This window comes from Drosophila ananassae, chromosome 2R (genome assembly GCF_017639315.1).
Source record: "Drosophila ananassae strain 14024-0371.13 chromosome 2R, ASM1763931v2, whole genome shotgun sequence".
Lineage (NCBI taxonomy): Eukaryota > Metazoa > Arthropoda > Insecta > Diptera > Drosophilidae > Drosophila > Drosophila ananassae.
The window spans coordinates 26,679,298-26,696,181 of record NC_057928.1 but is presented as its reverse complement, the minus strand read 5'-3'; the positions used below and the strand labels follow the sequence as shown (position 1 = coordinate 26,696,181).

The window sequence follows — 16,884 nt, the reverse complement described above, 5'->3', positions numbered from 1 at the left end:
TGCGTTTGGTGGCAACCACAAGTCTGTCGCCATAAAGCAATCGTTAAACCTCAACGGAGAAACTTGATTTACGGCTGCAATTGCAGATATTTGCTATCTCGCGGCACTCTCACTCCCCGCCCGAGATACATTTGGGAAGTGCATGCCAGCGGAAGTTGCCTAATCATTTCCACGCATATCGCATCGCCCAGTGACTAATCCCAGATGCCTTCCTTTTTCTAAAGGAACAATAAAAAGGAAGTCATTGCGAAAGTCAATAAAAACAGGTCCGATTTGTTTGCTTAGGACTTCCCTGCAGAGGTTGCATAATCCCGAGGCTCCTCGGGAGGCGGGGAAGTGCATCGCAGAAAGGGAGCCATTAGCATGTGCATCCCGAGAGCGAGCCCCGTAATGGATTTCCCAATCAATTCCCGATGATTATGGTTACCAGTCATTTGCAACATGGCGCGGCCATCAAATTATTGGCTCATTTGGTCAGGCCGCGCAAGAGTACATAAAAAGCAGGCACACACTTGGGCCTCTGTGAGATACCCGAGCCTCCTTGATTATCGGGCCCATCGCCGCCTCCGCCTCCGCCGCCGACTCTCCTGCCTCTACCTGACCCCTTGTCGCTCCTAACGATCTCTAACCTGACCAGCACCCCGTCCCTGCCCAGCCAGTCTCAGCAGGTCTTTTGTGCTGTTATTGATCGCAGTCCTACCCGACAGACTCTGAGAGTCTGTCTCTGGCGGATGCCTGTCTGACGACGAGTGCTTCTACCGATGTTTGCCTGGCTCATTTGCAAATCGCCGGGGTAATCAGGCGCTTTATGGTAGGGTTGTCAATTAGGTGCTGCTCCCACCGCTCTGTCCCGACTGCGTGACCATCAACCTGCAACCTGCAGTTCCCTGCTCGAAGTGAAAGTGGAAATGTTTATCTGCGAAAGAGCGTTCAATGAACCCAGACCTATGCCTCCGAAGCCAGACTCAGTGCAGGTCTAGCCATGTACGTAATGGCCAATATTTCCTTCTTGGCCGTCCGCCAATTCAGAACTAATTGAAGATTTCGTATCGCATCCTTTATGGTTTCGCAACTCGTCCCCATCTCGGCAGGGTCCTAGAGCACATCAGACAATTTATGATACACATTAAATGCATGGAAATTATGATGAATGCGAGGCGAAATTTATGTTGATGACATGCCCAACAAAAGAGCTCCAGTCCGCCCAGGTCCGCCTCCTTCGCCCCGGCTCCTCCAGGGCAGCTCCAATCAAGGCCCAGACGATCCACAGACAAACGGCCATCGAGTAGGGTCGGGGAGCTGGTCTTTCCCTCGCTACAGAGACAAAAAATCCATTCACTTGGCAATAAAATACATCACTTTTTCATTTCCATTGAAAGTATCTGTAGGGGACAACTTAGTTCTCTTTGTATTTAAGCCAATATCAAGTATTTGTTAAACTATTGGAACCCTTTTCTCACGGTGTGCCCCTGGGATGGGACCTAAGATCCCGCCTGCATCTCCCCGCCCCACCCTTCTTCTGAGCAGCTTTTTGGGGGGCGATGGAGTAGGATGGGTCTCCCAGCATCGCGGACTCCTTGGATCTGGGGCTGGTGCTGGTGCTGGAGCTGGCCTGCCTCTAGCCGAAAGTTGTTGCGAATTGAAAATGGAAATTGCCAGTTTTTTCCCCACGTTCCACTGTCTCTTTCCCGCTCGTTTCACTTTCGTTTGCTGATTGCAGGTTTTTGTGTTATTTTTCCGTTTTCGATTTTGCATTTTTGCCTTTTCGACGGAGCATTTATCACGGTGCCTCACATTTGTGCCTCAAGCTGCCAGGAGAAGGGCCGGAGGGAGGCGCACTCGGATTTCAAGCCCATTTCTAGGCTGCTTGGCAGCGATTGCTGATCAGGAGCATTATCCGCGGTCTGGTCGCGTTTTCTTCATCTGCTCCGGCGGCAGGTTACGAAACCTTTCGCAACTCTTGCGCTGCGGCTGCGAAGAGTTCCTGTTTTTCTTTATTTTACTTACGCACTTCGGGTGGATCGTTCGGTGGGTCTCTCGGGCGATCAGATTAATTATTGTGGTCCCGATTTCTGCTCACTGCTATTTTTCAGCTTTATTTTTGAGCTTGCCGGCGAACCTGTTGGTAATGCGATCCACAGCTGCGACTGGGACTGGGATTGGGTCTGGGGGGATACACATTGTTGGGCTAAGTTTGCGGGCCTTTTGGCGGCAAGAGCCGGGCGTGCCACCTGGGCATGAGAAGAAGGTGCTCTATAGAGTCCAAGTAGAGTCTGCTATCCCATTTCTAGTTCCATTTCGTAACATCAGTCGCGGAAACAGTACTTCGGCCGCGCCCAGCCGCTCACCTATTTGAACCATTTAGCTTTCATTAAGTCCAATTCCCGCCCATCAGCCCAAATAATCAACAAATTAACTAAATTCCTCGTGGGCGCCCGCTCCCACCCGAATAATCCGAATTCCGGAGCTGTGACAGCGAAATATGTCCAAGCCATTTCACGTTTCAAGTGCAGGCCCAAGATTCTTGGGACTCATCGGCGGAGCGCCCAACCTGTCCATGCCATACCGAGTGCTCGGAACATGTTTGAAGCGAACATGCTCATAATGAGGTTGCATGGAATCCGTCAGATACAAGTTAGGGTTGTCGTTCTAGCTGTTTTGTGGGAGTAGATATTTCCAGCCAATAAACTATTGCTTACTGGCAGGGAAATGTTATAAAAAGTCCTTTATTCCCTAATTATACTAATGAACTCCGCCACCCTGTCACTGACATGGCTAGTAACTCAGTTCTTGGTATTTAAATAGCTGCTTTTGGCCATTTCCAGCTGGCTGTTTGTGCCAGCACTGCGTGGTATCCGTCAGATACGATCCACAAACCGCTCGGCCGTGCCAAGCCAGCGGATTGTGTTTCAGTTCGCGCTCAACTCACAGACCCGACGGTCCTGCAAACGACAGATAAAAGATTTCTAATAAAAACAAACAATAACAGCACTAAAATGCACTAAACCGAAACTATCTAACCCGAACTGTATATAATTGTGTAAATAGTAGTCCTCGAACCTGTAGCTCGAACGTCTGCCCCAGAGCGCCTGCGCGAACCCCGGAGTACTTGCAGCTGGACGGGCCAAGTTCCAATAGATTGCGCTGCCCAGCGTCCTCGGGATATTTGTTTGATCGATTTTGTGCGGCGCAGCTTGTGAAGGCATTTCGGTTGCCACTGAAAAGCTATCGCCATGGCGAGGAAAGTGTGTTAGCGAAGTGAACAGGAAGCAGGAACAGCTGCCACCCCCACAGGACTCTGTGCAGAACAACCCCCTTCGATCGGAAAACCTACCACAAATACGCAAAAACAGTGCACATACCCTTTAAGTTTTCGTTTCGTTTTTCAAGACGCGCTGCTGACTATTGGCTCTATATAGCGCGACTATATAAGCTCTGCAATAAGCCACGGCCGATACCCAATCAAACCCCTTTTTGTTTCCAAGTCGACGCTGGAAAGTGCTTCGCCGAGTGAAGTTCAACATTTCCGCAGCGAACAGTAGAAGACGGTTTTCAGTTTTTTTTAATTAAGTGAGAAGTCGAGAACGTTCGGTTTTGGTTTTTAATTGAACTCAATTGCACCAGACGCGAAACGAATTCGAGCCGTAAAAGTGAACAGCGCTCGAAGTAGAGCAAGTCCATAACATCATCAGCTCGCGCCCGATGCCGCTGCACAATTAGCATCTGATCGTCCGGAGCAGAAGCCGAGCAGCAGAAAGTACAAGATAAACGCCACTAGAATGTATCTCATACAGGTGAGGCCAGTCGCTACACAGCCCCTCGTAATTGAGTGTTTGCTCTTACTTATCGCATCCACTGTACAGAGTTTGAATTACAATCGCATCTCTTTCAAGGCAGACACCCGACTGCACTCGCAGCCCAGCGGGCCTGAAAGAGATCTTCATTTAAGCGTTTTTTAATTGTCTGCCAGCTGAGATTTCCCCCGGGCGTCTCCGGCCGTGCGTGCCTCTGCTGGCGTATATAATTTGTTTAATTTGTGGCTAATTTATCTTTCCACTTGCTGGCTGGTGAATGGGTGAGGGTTTACTGGAGCAGGTGGCTCATGACTGAACTCTGAACTTGAACGGTGAACGGTGTTGGGGACTGGGGTTTCGAATGGGGAATGAAAAGCTTTATCGTAGCAGGTGCCTTTAAAATATTTTCAAACCCGAACCCCTTCCAACATTCTCACTTTTAACATTTGAGTGTGTGTGTGTTTTATCGGAACCTCTGGGAAAAAACTATAAAAGGAATCAAAAATGTCGGAACCCTCGAAAAAGCTCTTGCCGAGTGAAGAGCACAAAGCGGTGGCCCCGAGCAGGGCCTTCATGCCCGGGACCAGGACAGCGGAGCAGTCGGAGAAGCTGCTGACCGTGGTGCACGCCTTGTCCGACCTAGTGAACACGGGTCTGAGCCGCGAGTCCCTGAAGATCTGCACCGAACTGCTCCGGGCCGGGGTCGACGCCAAGTCCCTGACCAAAGTCATCAAGACCATTCGGGGCGAGATGAAGGCAAGCGCTGGTTCGGCGGAGGAGACAGCCAGCGAGGTGTCTCAAGTCCGGAGCAGCCCTGGAAGCGTCAACCAGAAAGCTGTGGAAAAGCCCCCTGCGAAAGATCACGCGTAGCCACCTTTTTGCAAACACTTTATTGTTGAAATTTTGTTAGCCCAAAATTAAAGCTCAGACGTAAAGCGATTTCCAGTTATTGGTCAGGTTTCAGCGAGGGCCTCGTGTTTCCCGATCCCCGGTTCGAAAAGTGATGATGCAGCAAGTGGCTAGTGTTACCCGGACATGAGCAGTTTTGCTGTTATTGGAGCTTTCGCTTTCCAGGGCCTGCGGGTAGGGGCCCTCCTCAGGATCTCCCAAACATGGGCTGGAATTTATCGCGCTTCAACCCTGGCTGGCCTGCCAATCGCCTTACTTCCCCTGACCCGCTCCAACTTCCATTGTGGACATCCATCGCAGTCGCCGGTTCTTTCGGAGCACCGTGAAGGTGCCCGCCAATATAATGCATAGTTGCACCAGCTTGGCCTGGTAGTAGGTCTAGAAATGAAAGGATTAGTACTTTATCAGCCTACGAGAAGCCCTTCTTGCCTGGCGGATGTAGATGGGCAGCGGAATATGCGCCCGGTACGTGTGGTAGTCCATTCCCCGGAAGAGCCAGTAGCCCGGCCAGGCTCCCAGGCTGGCGCAGAGGAAGGGCGCCGCCGACGTGAATCCACTTTCGAAGGGCCGGGACTGGACCATCAGCCGAATCTCCTCGCCCAGATTGTGCATGGCTGGAGGTGGAAGCTCTGCTGCCCCTGCCCTGAACTGTGGCCCTGAGGATGGGGTATCACTCTTGGGCTTCGCCGGGGAGCTCCGGGACTTCTCCTTGACACTGCTCAGAACATCCTGGAAGCCCATCGTTAGCTGGGTTTAAAAGTGGGGGCCGGAATTTAGAATCAGGTGTGGAAGTGAGCAAGTGTCAGGGTGGAAGCATTTGTCAAGGCTTACCCTGGGCAAGAGGAACCGCTTCGGGCGGGGAATGGGATTTTTCGTGCAGCGTTTTGCTTAACTGCAGGGGCGCTTGGCCAGAGGGCCGCGCCATGGAGACCGCGAGCAGTCCGGTGGCCAGGATGCAGAACTGCATCGCCTTGGCCTGCTGGTAGGTCTGTCGAGGGGCGAGTTATCAGCCAATGTACCGTGTAAAGACTACCTAGCATACCCTGTGTATGTAGACACCCAGTTTCTCGGAGTTCCTCTTGAACTGCCAGTTGTAGCCGCGCCAGGCCCAGAAGGTCGGCCAGGACAGGAAGCTCAGCTCCAGGTAGGGCAGCACTTCCATGAACCTCTTGGAAAACCCCTTGGGAGCGTTTCTGTCCACGAAATTGATGAACTCCATCTCGTAGTCTATGTCCAGGGGGGCCTTTCGCTTCTCCTCCTCCTTGGTCTGCCGGGCACGTCGGTCCGAACTCGAAGGCTCCTCCCTCGGGACCAGGGGGTTTAGCGGGTCCTTGGTTAGGGGTGGCAGCTTCTCCGACCTGGGGTAGAGGGGGGTGTCGATTTGTGGCTCGGAAGGCAGCGTGATGCCCTCGGCTTCACTCCTAGGGCCCTCGTCCTGCTTGAGCTTGGGCTGCTGGCGTCTGGGGAACAGATCCGAAATCTTTTCCCGCAACGCGTCCATAGTGGAAGTTCCTGAAACTCAGAGCCGCTTGCTGCTGGTGACTTGAAATTTTCTCTGAAGTTTTCTCGGTGTTTTGAAGCCGAAATATGTGAGGAGAAAAGCTAGCTGGGGTTCACTTTGTCGAAATGCATTCAGAGAAGTTCAAAACCTTGTCTCCGTGGCATAACCACCGCCATGCGGGCCTCCACTTGCTTTGGAACTAATTTACCCCGGTGCATGCTTCTCTGTCTGTGCTTTGTGGGGACCACAGTAGCCCCAGAACAAGCTCGCTTGTGTCTGCTGGTCTGCGGGTGCCAAATGCCGGAGTGCCCGAAGTGGGTCAGCCTTGTGCAGCGGTTCGTGCAATTATAAAGTGCATATCCACGGGCCGGCATGGTTCTCCAAGAGCTCGGCTCTTGGAGCTCTGGTCCATTGTGTGTGGCGGCGGCTTGGACAGCAGGTGTCTCCCCAGCTCATTGTGTTTGGCTTTGTCTTTTGGCTGAAATGCGGCTTACCTTCGACGAAAAGCTCTAGCGGTGGCAGGAAGCAAGCCGTGTGCTGTGTTCTATAAACTAGTTTTCGGCTCCGGCCGATCAATGCACTTAATCAACTGAATTACCAAAGTGCCGAAATCGAAAGAATGCCTGAAAGAAACCCAGTTTAACGGTGGTTGTACCGAAAGACTCACAAAGGCCGTCTTAATGAAGTGAAAATCCAGCGAGATCTTTTGTGGCTTAAAGCTAGTTAGTATGGAATATCTCTGATTGGCCGTTGTTCCTGAAGAATCTTCCTCGGCTTAAGTCGATCAATCATGGCTAATACTGACACATAACACTCGAAGCTCACAGATCACAGTTCTCCGCATCGGAAGATTGGATTCTCCATCTCGGAATCGGAGTATTGATCCACTTGCCCAGTTAGCTGGCTGAGCGTGTCTCTATTACACTTTTTAGGCGGGCCCACGGATGCGAGGCAGCTCAAGCGTTCACATCTCAGCTCGGGCTTTCATTGAAAACCGCAGGCGGGAGCTCGGATCGCAGTTGTACGTCTTCGTGGATCAGAGTTCTCGAACTACGCTTCTCTGGAGAGGCCGGCCTACACACGAGAACTCACGGCTGTGGGCCTGGGACCCTATTCCCCTGCTCGAACGGCGGCCCAATTAACCCAATTCCTATTTGGTAAATGATTTGCAAAAACCCAATCTCAATGGCCGCTTTGAAAGTCTGTGCGGCCTGTTGTCAAAACACTCGAGCATAAATCACAGCCGCAACGGAATTTCTTTCGCCGAAACGCCAACCGCCAACTGTCTTTTGGCCCACCTGCAATTAGTCCGCCGGCGTGGGTGTCGCGCCTCTCCGACTACTACTTAGCCCCTCGCTCGCTGGCCCGTGGGAAATGCAGTCTTTGGAGCGGTCATGGCTGAATTGTGTAATCAATTCCACGTGAAAGGTCCGGCCGGGCGGCAGGTGGCGACACTTCAGGTGTCAAGTGCGCCAAACTCGTTCAAGCAGGGTCCCAAAATGGTTTAATTTCATTGCCCAAATGGGTATTGCCCCATTTTCATAGCGTTTCATTCAAACTTGAAAAGTAAGACACTGGGTAGAGATCAATTGTAGAGTAATAATTTTGTCGTGGCTTTGTGTTGTGAATAGGGGAAAAAATTTCCTAAATGCCATAGATAGCATGAATATTCCTACTCCGAGATGAGGTTTCTTTAAAAGCTTCCACGCTTAGAACGCTTGCCTTGACTTTCCATCAGCTCGAATCTTGATCTTTCAGCAGAACTCCCCTGCAGTCCCTTTGAGCCACCGGCCTTGGAGTCAAGGCAGCCATGAATCTCGAATCTTCCGAACCGCCCAGCAAGCCAATCCCCACGGAGTGCCCATCACTCTTGTTCTCATTCTCCTCTCCGGCATTATAAAATGCCGCATCACCGCTAATCTCGACTAACCATCTCAGAGATGCCGCATACCCCAAGCCGCATAACCGAAAGCCAAGCATATTACTCAATTTTCATTGCTCAGATTCCAAATATGCGAGGCGGACAACAATAACCCGAAAAAAGGGCAGAACGAAGATGCCACACCAGAGCCCAGAGCCAGACAAACACAAACAAAGGCTGCAGTTGACACTTTGACAAATGATCCCTGGGGCAGCCTCGATAAGGCCTCCGTGCAAAAGCCCCATACATCAACAGGCCAGTGGTGCATCGAAGAGTGACTCTTTCTTCCGAGATGGAAAAACTTGTTCTAAGCAGGGCTAGTGCTCAGTGCCATCAGTTCTATCGCTAAAACCCTCGGTTCCGTTACTCTGGGTCAGCCACTCCGGGCTTTGAAAACCGAGACGGGGACTTCGGAAGACGGGACTTGATACTCGCATCGATTATTTGCTCTACATTCCCACTCCAGCGGTTGCTGGATCCTCAAATTTCTGTCGCCTGTGGTTTGTGGCTCGTCTTCGAAACGAATCGGGCTGGGCAGGGCCGGTACAGCCACCCGATCTTTGCGCACTCGAATTCGAATATTGAAACCTTAAGCCTAAGCCCGAAGGAATTTTGTTTGTGTCTGGGCGAGGCCTCTGGGCTCCGGGTAAGTTTTCGGTGCGGAATTCCTCACGAAGGCGTGGAGCCTATAATTCCGCATTCCCGAAATAAAATATGTATCACTTTAATTACCCAGGTGTCCTGGGCACGCAATTAAAGTCGAGAGAGAGAACCCCTTTCGAACCGGCCTTTGAACCTTTTTCAAACAAACAATGACACACCCTGCCTACCTGAACAGGATTCGTTGATTCTGTAACGCTGTAATTCCTTGAAACGGCCTCGGAAGAATAGAGCATCGAAGTAAAAAGTGACTTTGAATCCAAATCCCCATTATGGAGGATTGTTCTCCGTTCCTACCTGTTTTCTGTTGTTTAAGGCTCGATCCACGAGATGATTTATCTTCGACAGACGCGTTTCATGCCCCATCAGTTTGGGATCCCTCTTTGATTTGAATACATTAGAACTACGAGGGGTTTATAGGTTCCTAATGCCATTCAGGCGAGCATAACGAGAATCCCATTTGTTAAGGTGTTTGAAGGCGTCGCCTTCCATATACTATTGGGGGCTTGATAGCCCCCAATTTCAACTAAACTTGGAAAAGCAAGGCAGGGCGTATCGCTCATATTCCAGCCTAGAATCGGTTCAGCAGCGGAACTCACGCTCACCGCTGCTCCAATGTAACTCGATAGACCCACGGGGAAACTAGTTTTATTTTTATTCGCCGCTTTTCCATAAAACAGAAGTGACTGAGGTCACGAGTCGAGGCGAGCACTGCCCGAGTCGTATCTATATTTAATTAATCGATGCAAGTGCTGGAGTCATGACCAGCTCCCCGATGACCTTCGCATGCCGGCAGGGAAGTGCGTCAAAAACTGACTAGTTGTCTAATGGCCATAATTACACTCGATTCGAGCCAGCCATTGTTTAGTGTGTTACTGGGCGAATTATTGGCTATTGGCTGGGCTCATAATTGCCGCACGTGTTTCGGCCGAAAAGAAACCTCCTGAAAGGCGTATGCTGATGTGGATGTGATTTCCATGACACATGTCAGGGGTGGACGGGGCAGGCTCGATTCTCCGCGGCTGACAGTGATGAAATGGGCTTTTTATGGCCATGTTTTCAGAGACGGCGTATTGTGTAATTGTGTTTGGGCCTGTCTCTCTCCTTGAATGGCATTTCGAATCGATGTTCGATGTGTACTCCCTCTGGTTGGATAAGAGGAAAGTGATCACTGATCTCACGCTAAATAAATAGTTTCAGATAACTCTACTCTTTTTTCCAAGACAGCTTCTAAGGCTAATAATGATCCAAGTCTCTAAGCGAGTCTCTTCGTGGTGATAATGAAATGTATTACGTGATCGCTTCTATCTTAGAGCTATCTGGAGAAACCCTCGTAAAAAGTGGATGGAAATTAAATGGAAAAGTACTAGAACTAGCAGAGCTATGATCCAGAAAATAAAACCAGTTTGGAAGAGTAAGGAAGACATTGTTGGTGGGCCCTTTTATGTACCAATTTTTCAATTTTGTTCAATTGCCTCGAAGGGACAAACAGTAATGAAGTATCTCCACTCCCTCGGACCAGCTTCAAGTAATTAACAAATCCAATTAAGTTCAATAACAGCCAAGTGTGAGGGGAAGGGAAACAAACAAAATCAGATATCTGCCTTTTAATTAGTTCGATTTTGGCGCGGCTTAGCCCTTAGTTAGTTTATTGCTCTTTATCGGGGCCTCCCTTCACGCTAGCCAGCCAAATGAAGCCCTTTTGGGGCAAGTTCGATGAGGAGCTGACAGAACAAGTTTAGACCCGGCTCTCGAGTGATGACGTCGGCCGGTTTTATTGTCAAACAAAACACAAATCGATGGCAGAGGGGCTTAAATGGGCTTAAACACGGCCCGAAACAATCGATGGTGCGAGAGTGCCGAGTCGCCGCCGCCTCTCATAAAGAAGAATGTCAAGAGGCCACAATAATTGCAACTAATCCGCAATGAAGGCTCGCACTCGGACCTTGGGCTATAAAATCTAGACCACCTGTCAGAGCCTGTCCCGCCCCTCATCCAATTTGTCGCTGCCCGTGCCGATCACTGTTCACAGTTTGTTTGGCAGCCATTGACTGTGAAGATTGAAAAGCGAACTCTGTAATTTGCGGCCAACTCTTCTGGGGCTTTGTTGTCAAACGGAAATGCAAAGCGGCCGCTTCCGGCCCCCAAAGGATGTTAGAAACCGCTCTCCCGATACATGAAATTAATTTTAATGCTCATGAGGCTTGTACCCCTCCTCCTGTTCCCGTACGGTGGGGGTAAAATTGGTGGCTTCCCACCGGCTGTGTGTGACGTCTAGTTACTGTCTGCCAGAGGTATCCGAGAGCACATGCCCAGCACGGCCTTGCCCTCGAGCATCGTAAATAACGCGAAATATTTGCGATTTGACGCCAGATGCCAGAAAACCTAAATAAAATCTGGTTCCTACCGCCTCTGATTCAAAAGTGAATCACGGCACTCGTATTCTTCGCTGTAAACCCCATCGTATAGACACCTGGTCGTATATGCGCGGACTTAGCCGGCATTACTAAATATACTTTTGTGATTTGACATTTTGCGGCTCTCGAATGCGGCCAACAAACAGTCAGTCCGTAGTTGTTAACAGTGCTGTCCATCAGGAAAGATATTCGAACAGAAAAGATATAAAAAATAGAGATATTTTTAAAGAGCCTCCTCCCAGTGCTAGCCTGCCTGCCCATCAATACAATTCAAATTCCACCAGAAATTATCCGAAAGGCACAGCACTCCTCCGACAATCCCATTTGGCGGCTGTTCAATTTCTGCGAGCATTTTAAACGAGATGATTATGTGAATTTCGTTTTTTGGGGCCATGGCAAAAGCCATTTCGAGTGTGTTCAACCAGAGGTATTACGGAAATAGCTGGCCAGCTCAAAAGATGCACGTTTCTCTCGTGTATTACCTACAGCTACACATATGTAGATACGTCCATTTTGAAGATCTTGGGCAATTTGTAGTCTAGTAAGTAAACGCCCCATCTGGCATTGGGGCTTCGTAGCGGACTCCTCAACCCCTGAACTCCCCGACGTACAAGCCGCTGGGTCAAGGTCCCGTCTTGAATGAAAGTATCGTTCGACGTGTTTATGTCTGGTCTCAGAGTGGCCGAACAGATTGGAGCCAGAAACGACATTGAAGCGTGCAAAAAGTTCACCCATTCTCTTGTTTCCGCAAATGTTCTTCTTTGTAAGCTACAATGATCCGACTCTGTGTCCAAATAAACACATTGCATCCCTATGTGGCGGAGTTTTCTTGGCGAGAAGCCCAGGGATCGTAAAAGTTATACGACCTCAGCCGCAGCCCGTGGAAAACTAAATAAACATTGGGAAAACAGTTTCCAAGCCTTTGTTCTTGATTTCTATGAAGAAATGGGAATCTTTTGAGGGTCTACTTAAGCACAGTTTCAACGTGAACCATTTAAGAGTGATATCTTTAAATTATTAAACATTTAAATGCAAATGCGAATGCTAATTTCATAATGGAAAGAAACCATATTGGTTGTCCGAATCTAGATTAGACATTCTTAGAGTCTGTCGCAGTAAAACGTTGTCAGCCAGTTGATTGAGCCATCATTAGTGAACCTGTTGGCCCGATTGAGATTTCATTCATCCGAAAATGAAATCCCCAAATCCCACGAAACACCAGCTTACGCAAAGCCCTCAACAGTTTCGCGTAATTATGCAAATTTCCGAGGGGCTTTATCAAGCAAACCCTAACTAAACGCTACAAATCAGCCGCCTCAGCAGCCAGTCGCTGGTCCGGGGCTCATAATCCGACAAACAATTTTCATAAATTAAATAGGTCTTTGCCACCTGCTTGTTAAGTTTCCCAGAGGGCTTATCAAACGCCGGCTCAGCGCACATATCGGAGCAATTAAAAATCGATTTACATGCGTGTTGTGGCTGTGGCTGGAATCAAAGGTGATCTCTCGCCCTCTGACGCCGAGGCTCGGGAGAAAACTAATGACTTCCAGTGAAAGTAGTTTTGTATAACAAACCCAGCGGCGGTGGCTGCTTAGAGTGCAAACCAATAAGAAATCACGGCCGGGCCCACCACTGGCCAAGATCTAGACGCTGGCCCGGTGCGGAGTTCGTTGCCCCGCCATTTGAAAATGAAAGCGAAGAGTTTCTGTTTGACGAGGCGGCATGTGTGTTTTTTCCTTTTAAATATGCACAATATTTTCTTTCATGGGCCACGCAGAATTTTTATTTTCATACGAAATTACGGCGAGAAGTGGCGGCCAAATTAAAAAATGTTTGGGCCGCTGACCGCTTTCAAAAATTGCTTTTCGCTTTCATGCTCCGCTGGAGTTTGGCGCTGAATGGAGCATAGTTTTTGAATTGGAATCTGTGCGGAAAGTATTGGAAACACAGGGCCCGAGAGAACCACAGTTGCGTAACTCTGCCTCGAATAAATTGCCACAACAGACACTTTTTCGGGTTGAGTGTTGAGTGAAAAATGAACAAAATATGCACAATTAATATGCCAGAAAGTGGTTTGTTGGCCGAGCGCACTTCCTGGTTGAAATGTAAGAGATACTCCCTTCAGATACTCACTCACGCAAGGCGCCCAGCACTGCGATGCACATGGGAGTGTGGCAACATCACAACATCACGCACTCGTCATTAGCCCCGTCCGGGTAGCTGCCACAAGTTGTGCTCCCGCCGCGGCTCACTACACCCCCAACACGTGCTGTGCATAAGCAACAGCAACCCGGCTGGACTAGAACCGGGCTTTCCCTGCAGTTTCCACTTTTCCAGCTGACCGACTCCAACTCTTTCAGCCTGTCATTGACCCCTAGCGCGATCCTGACACCAGAAATTAGTGTGGATTATGCATGCTCGAGAGGCCGCCGCAGAGAGACAGAGACATTCGTTGTTTGGGCCATTCCGAATGAATTAGATGTGGGGCTACACGGAGAACAAAGGGGGCTTACCATTTTGTATTTTAAAACAAACAGGTCGCTGGCTAGGTCTCATAATTCGACTGTTTCACGGCAGATCTGCCCATGCTGGAAATGGCTAACCGAGAACTGGCCCCTCTTTTCTCTCTCTGCCAGCAACCACTTGCTTCTGACAGCTCTTCAGCCGCAAAACTCCAGCTTCGGCCAAGAAATTTCCTAACTTCTGCCCGGCTCTGGGGCTTTTGCATAATGTGTGTGATAAGCTTGGGGGATTTCTGCTCTGACACAGATACTTCGCAGCTATTTCAGCTTCTTCTGATCGCCTCGTGGACGAGAGACACGCTTTCACAAGCGGATGTTGCAGATACTTAAAACGGTATTCAAACACACCAGGCTGGGGCTACGAATAGGCTGGAAAGATAAATCCCTTGGGAATCACTGGCCAAATCTGTTCGCTTTGAAGCCGAAAAAATCTGATTAAAGTCATTAAACTCGCAATTAAATTTAAACACAAAACACGTTGAGTATTTCTCATAATGAGCGAGATTTCGCGGTTCATTAACTCCTCGTTGCACAGCTGCCAGCCAGGAATTGGACGAACACAACGAACTCGAACGAAATTAATTAGACGGAGGGCAGCACAGAGGGCAGCACAGAGGGCAATGAAACCGGCTCTCCAGAACCGCGTCTCAAGGTTGCCCAGGTACTTCTCAGGTGATTCTCCGCTCCCCAGAAGTGTGACCCACATTGCATCCCAGTCTCCACTCTCTCCGACCCATCCCGGCGTATATTTAGCAAATGTCCGTCTAAAATTAGACGCAACTCACTTCACCCACTTTGCGAGTGCACTCTAGAGTCTCTGCGACTGAATCTTCCGCATAGCTCACTGTGCTGTGGCTGCGAGTTCGCTTTTCCAAGCTGTCCAAATATTTTCCCCACCTTGCCGCTGCAGGCGATGCCACTAGGTAGCTTCGCCGCTCGCACTGAATCACTCAGACATGTTTATTTGACGCCAGTGGAACGAGTTCGATCAGTACTATAGGGGTTCTATTTCGGGAAAGCATTCATAACCATAAGTTGCTCTGGTCGCATTCCCCTTCAGATACTCCGGGCGCACGACATTAATGAGGTTGTTAATCGGCCGACGGATTCAAAAACAAAAGTTGACACATGCCAGCCTCTTCCCTGGAAGAATGCGAGGGGCCATGGGAGGCTGGGCCTTCACCTGGCCGCCACTTAATTGAATTGTGTATTTTCGGCCTTAATTAAACGCCGCTGGCGAAGAAAGGGGTCGTTGCCTTCGTAATACTCGTTTAATGAATCCCCCGAATCTAGGAAATCGATTTAGTTTAAATTTCGTTGTTTACCCAAGCCCTGAGCACTGAGCCCTGAGCCCTGAGAGACGCCGACCAAGGCGCCCTCGGGGATGGGATCTCTCGCCCATGTAAACGGTTCTCTCGGCGGTTCCCCACCCTATGCGCCAAGTTCTATAGCTGCTAGGGAGCTTCGGGTTGGAGCTTTTTTGTAGTGCCGCCTGCTTGTGCGATCGAATCGATCTTGGCGGAAAGTTTTCCTTGCCGTAATCAGTCTAGAGAGCGCGCGTGTTCGGGTCGGATCGAATCAGAACGGATTGCACTCAGTTCGGTTGTGGCCAAACCGAAAACTCACCCCAAAGACTATAGACTTTGCGAAAATACAATTTCCCGCAGTTCACAGCTCCCAGTTCACAGCTCCCAGTTCCCAGTGTGTACTTCTAACGCCCGGTTTATTTATAAGTTTCTGAAGCATTCAGCCTATACTTTTTGGGGATTTGCCATTTGGGATTGGGGAATCTGAACGCTGGCCAGTTCATTCCGTTTTTGCAGCTGGAGTTTCGAGTGCTTATTTATAGTTTCCCCGGAGATACAATCGCACGTTTGATGTGTTTCTATTGTGTTTTGTCGGCGGCTTACGCCATAGTACGCACTGCGTATGAGTGATGTGTGCTGCTCCGTGTATATACCTATGATTTTTCTTACTTTTTACTGGCACATTGCCCGACATTACGCAGCTGTTCAGAACCCGCAGATTCCCCAGAAAAATTTCCCATGTAATTTACACGGCTATATAGTCCGAATCAAAATTATAGTTTGACGCTAAACAGTGTGATTCACAATCGGGCTGAGGACTTCTGACAAACTGAAACAGTTTTGTGGGAGATGTTGCATCAATTCATAAATCAATGTTGACAACTGCCGGAATGGTGACCGCAACACGATATGTGTGTGTCCGGGAATCTGTCGAAACACAGATAGATCTAAAATATTTTACGAGTCTTTGAAAGGCGCCCAACGGAGTGTCATTTAAATTCCATAAGCCCCTCAAAGGTTTCCAGATGGGTTGTATTATTGGCCAGTGTTTCAAGTGATCCGAACTACAGATGTCCAGAATCCATATCGAATCCGCATCGAATGTCATTCGACACCATCGTGATATCGTTATGATTATGATTCCCCTCGGCTGTTTGTTTATTTTCTGGGCACAGAAAGCCCTTTCAGATCTTTCTGTTCCCATCATCTTTAGATATTTCGGATGGCGTCAGCGGCGGAAATGATGCGTCTAGATCCCACATGCCGCCTGCTGCCCAAACCGACCCAGTGCAGAGCTTTCTGTGTAAACAAACACATATCCCTTCCGAAAGAGCAAAAATAATCGATTTTCACACGCAATTCAGTTTGTTGCTTCTGCCTCATGCCCGTCCGAGAAGAGAAACCATCCTGAAACTGAAATGAAATGATGGAAATTAAATAAATGAATTCAATTGGCAAGTGGGAGTGCGTCAGATTAGATTGTATAGTTTCCATGCCTGGGCCTTGGTGGATCATGGGCAAATATGCTCAATGCCTTCCTAGAATTCGCAACGCCACATCACGCATTATTTATAAACCGACTGATAAGATTGTTATCTAGAAACCCCCGGAATGCTCTCTCGGAAAAGCTCCCGAGTGCTCTACAGATCCTCTAATTGCAGAATAAAGAGCTGCTTCCGTTCTAATTCAATGTTTGGCGTGGGAGCTGCATGCAAATTCTGCAGCAACAGTTTGCTGTCGGCTTGTCGGAGATCTAGAGACTCTTAGATGACTTAGGGGACCAACGACCCTGATACCTTGGCTGTCCCCGCTTGTCATGTAAATGCGAGCGACGTGAGGTCGTAAACCACAAA

At 49.2% G+C, this 16,884-nt stretch overlaps 3 protein-coding genes across 12 annotated transcripts in view; 2 read left to right on the top strand and 1 right to left on the bottom strand.

The window, feature by feature from the left end:
* Positions 1–16,884, top strand: part of LOC6507547 (supervillin) — a 97,050-nt gene that overhangs the window by 5,102 nt on the left and 75,064 nt on the right. For 7 of the 9 annotated variants that reach the window (XM_014909819.3, XM_014909814.3, XM_032454655.2 and 4 more), the window contains exon 1: positions 2,766–3,794. The exons of 1 other annotated variant lie outside the window; for it this stretch is intronic. In XM_014909819.3, the coding sequence (XP_014765305.1) occupies positions 3,780–3,794 (15 nt within the window). In that variant the 5' untranslated portion in view covers positions 2,766–3,779. Of the gene's footprint in view, positions 1–2,765; positions 3,795–15,239; positions 15,426–16,884 lie in introns of those variants that run through there. One more of the 9 variants, XM_032454656.2, reaches the window with a different exon arrangement.
* On the top strand, positions 4,192–4,729 carry LOC6507545 (mitotic-spindle organizing protein 1). The gene has a single exon (XM_001955853.4). It carries the CDS (start codon positions 4,299–4,301, stop codon positions 4,662–4,664), a length of 366 nt encoding a protein of 121 aa, XP_001955889.1. The 5' UTR covers positions 4,192–4,298; the 3' UTR covers positions 4,665–4,729.
* Positions 4,669–6,298, bottom strand: LOC6507494. Of its 2 annotated transcripts, none has more exons than XM_032454670.2 (3): positions 5,535–5,671; positions 5,133–5,450; positions 4,669–5,081 (listed from the first exon to the last, which is right to left on the bottom strand). In XM_032454670.2, exons 2-3 carry the CDS (start codon positions 5,442–5,444, stop codon positions 4,956–4,958), a joined length of 438 nt encoding a protein of 145 aa, XP_032310561.1. In that variant the 5' UTR covers positions 5,445–5,450; positions 5,535–5,671; the 3' UTR covers positions 4,669–4,955. The 2 variants fall into 2 exon arrangements, with proteins under 2 accessions (XP_032310561.1, XP_001955891.2); XM_001955855.4 differs by lacking the exon at positions 4,669–5,081 and adding an exon at positions 5,746–6,298 and having other exon boundaries at positions 5,236–5,450; positions 5,535–5,691.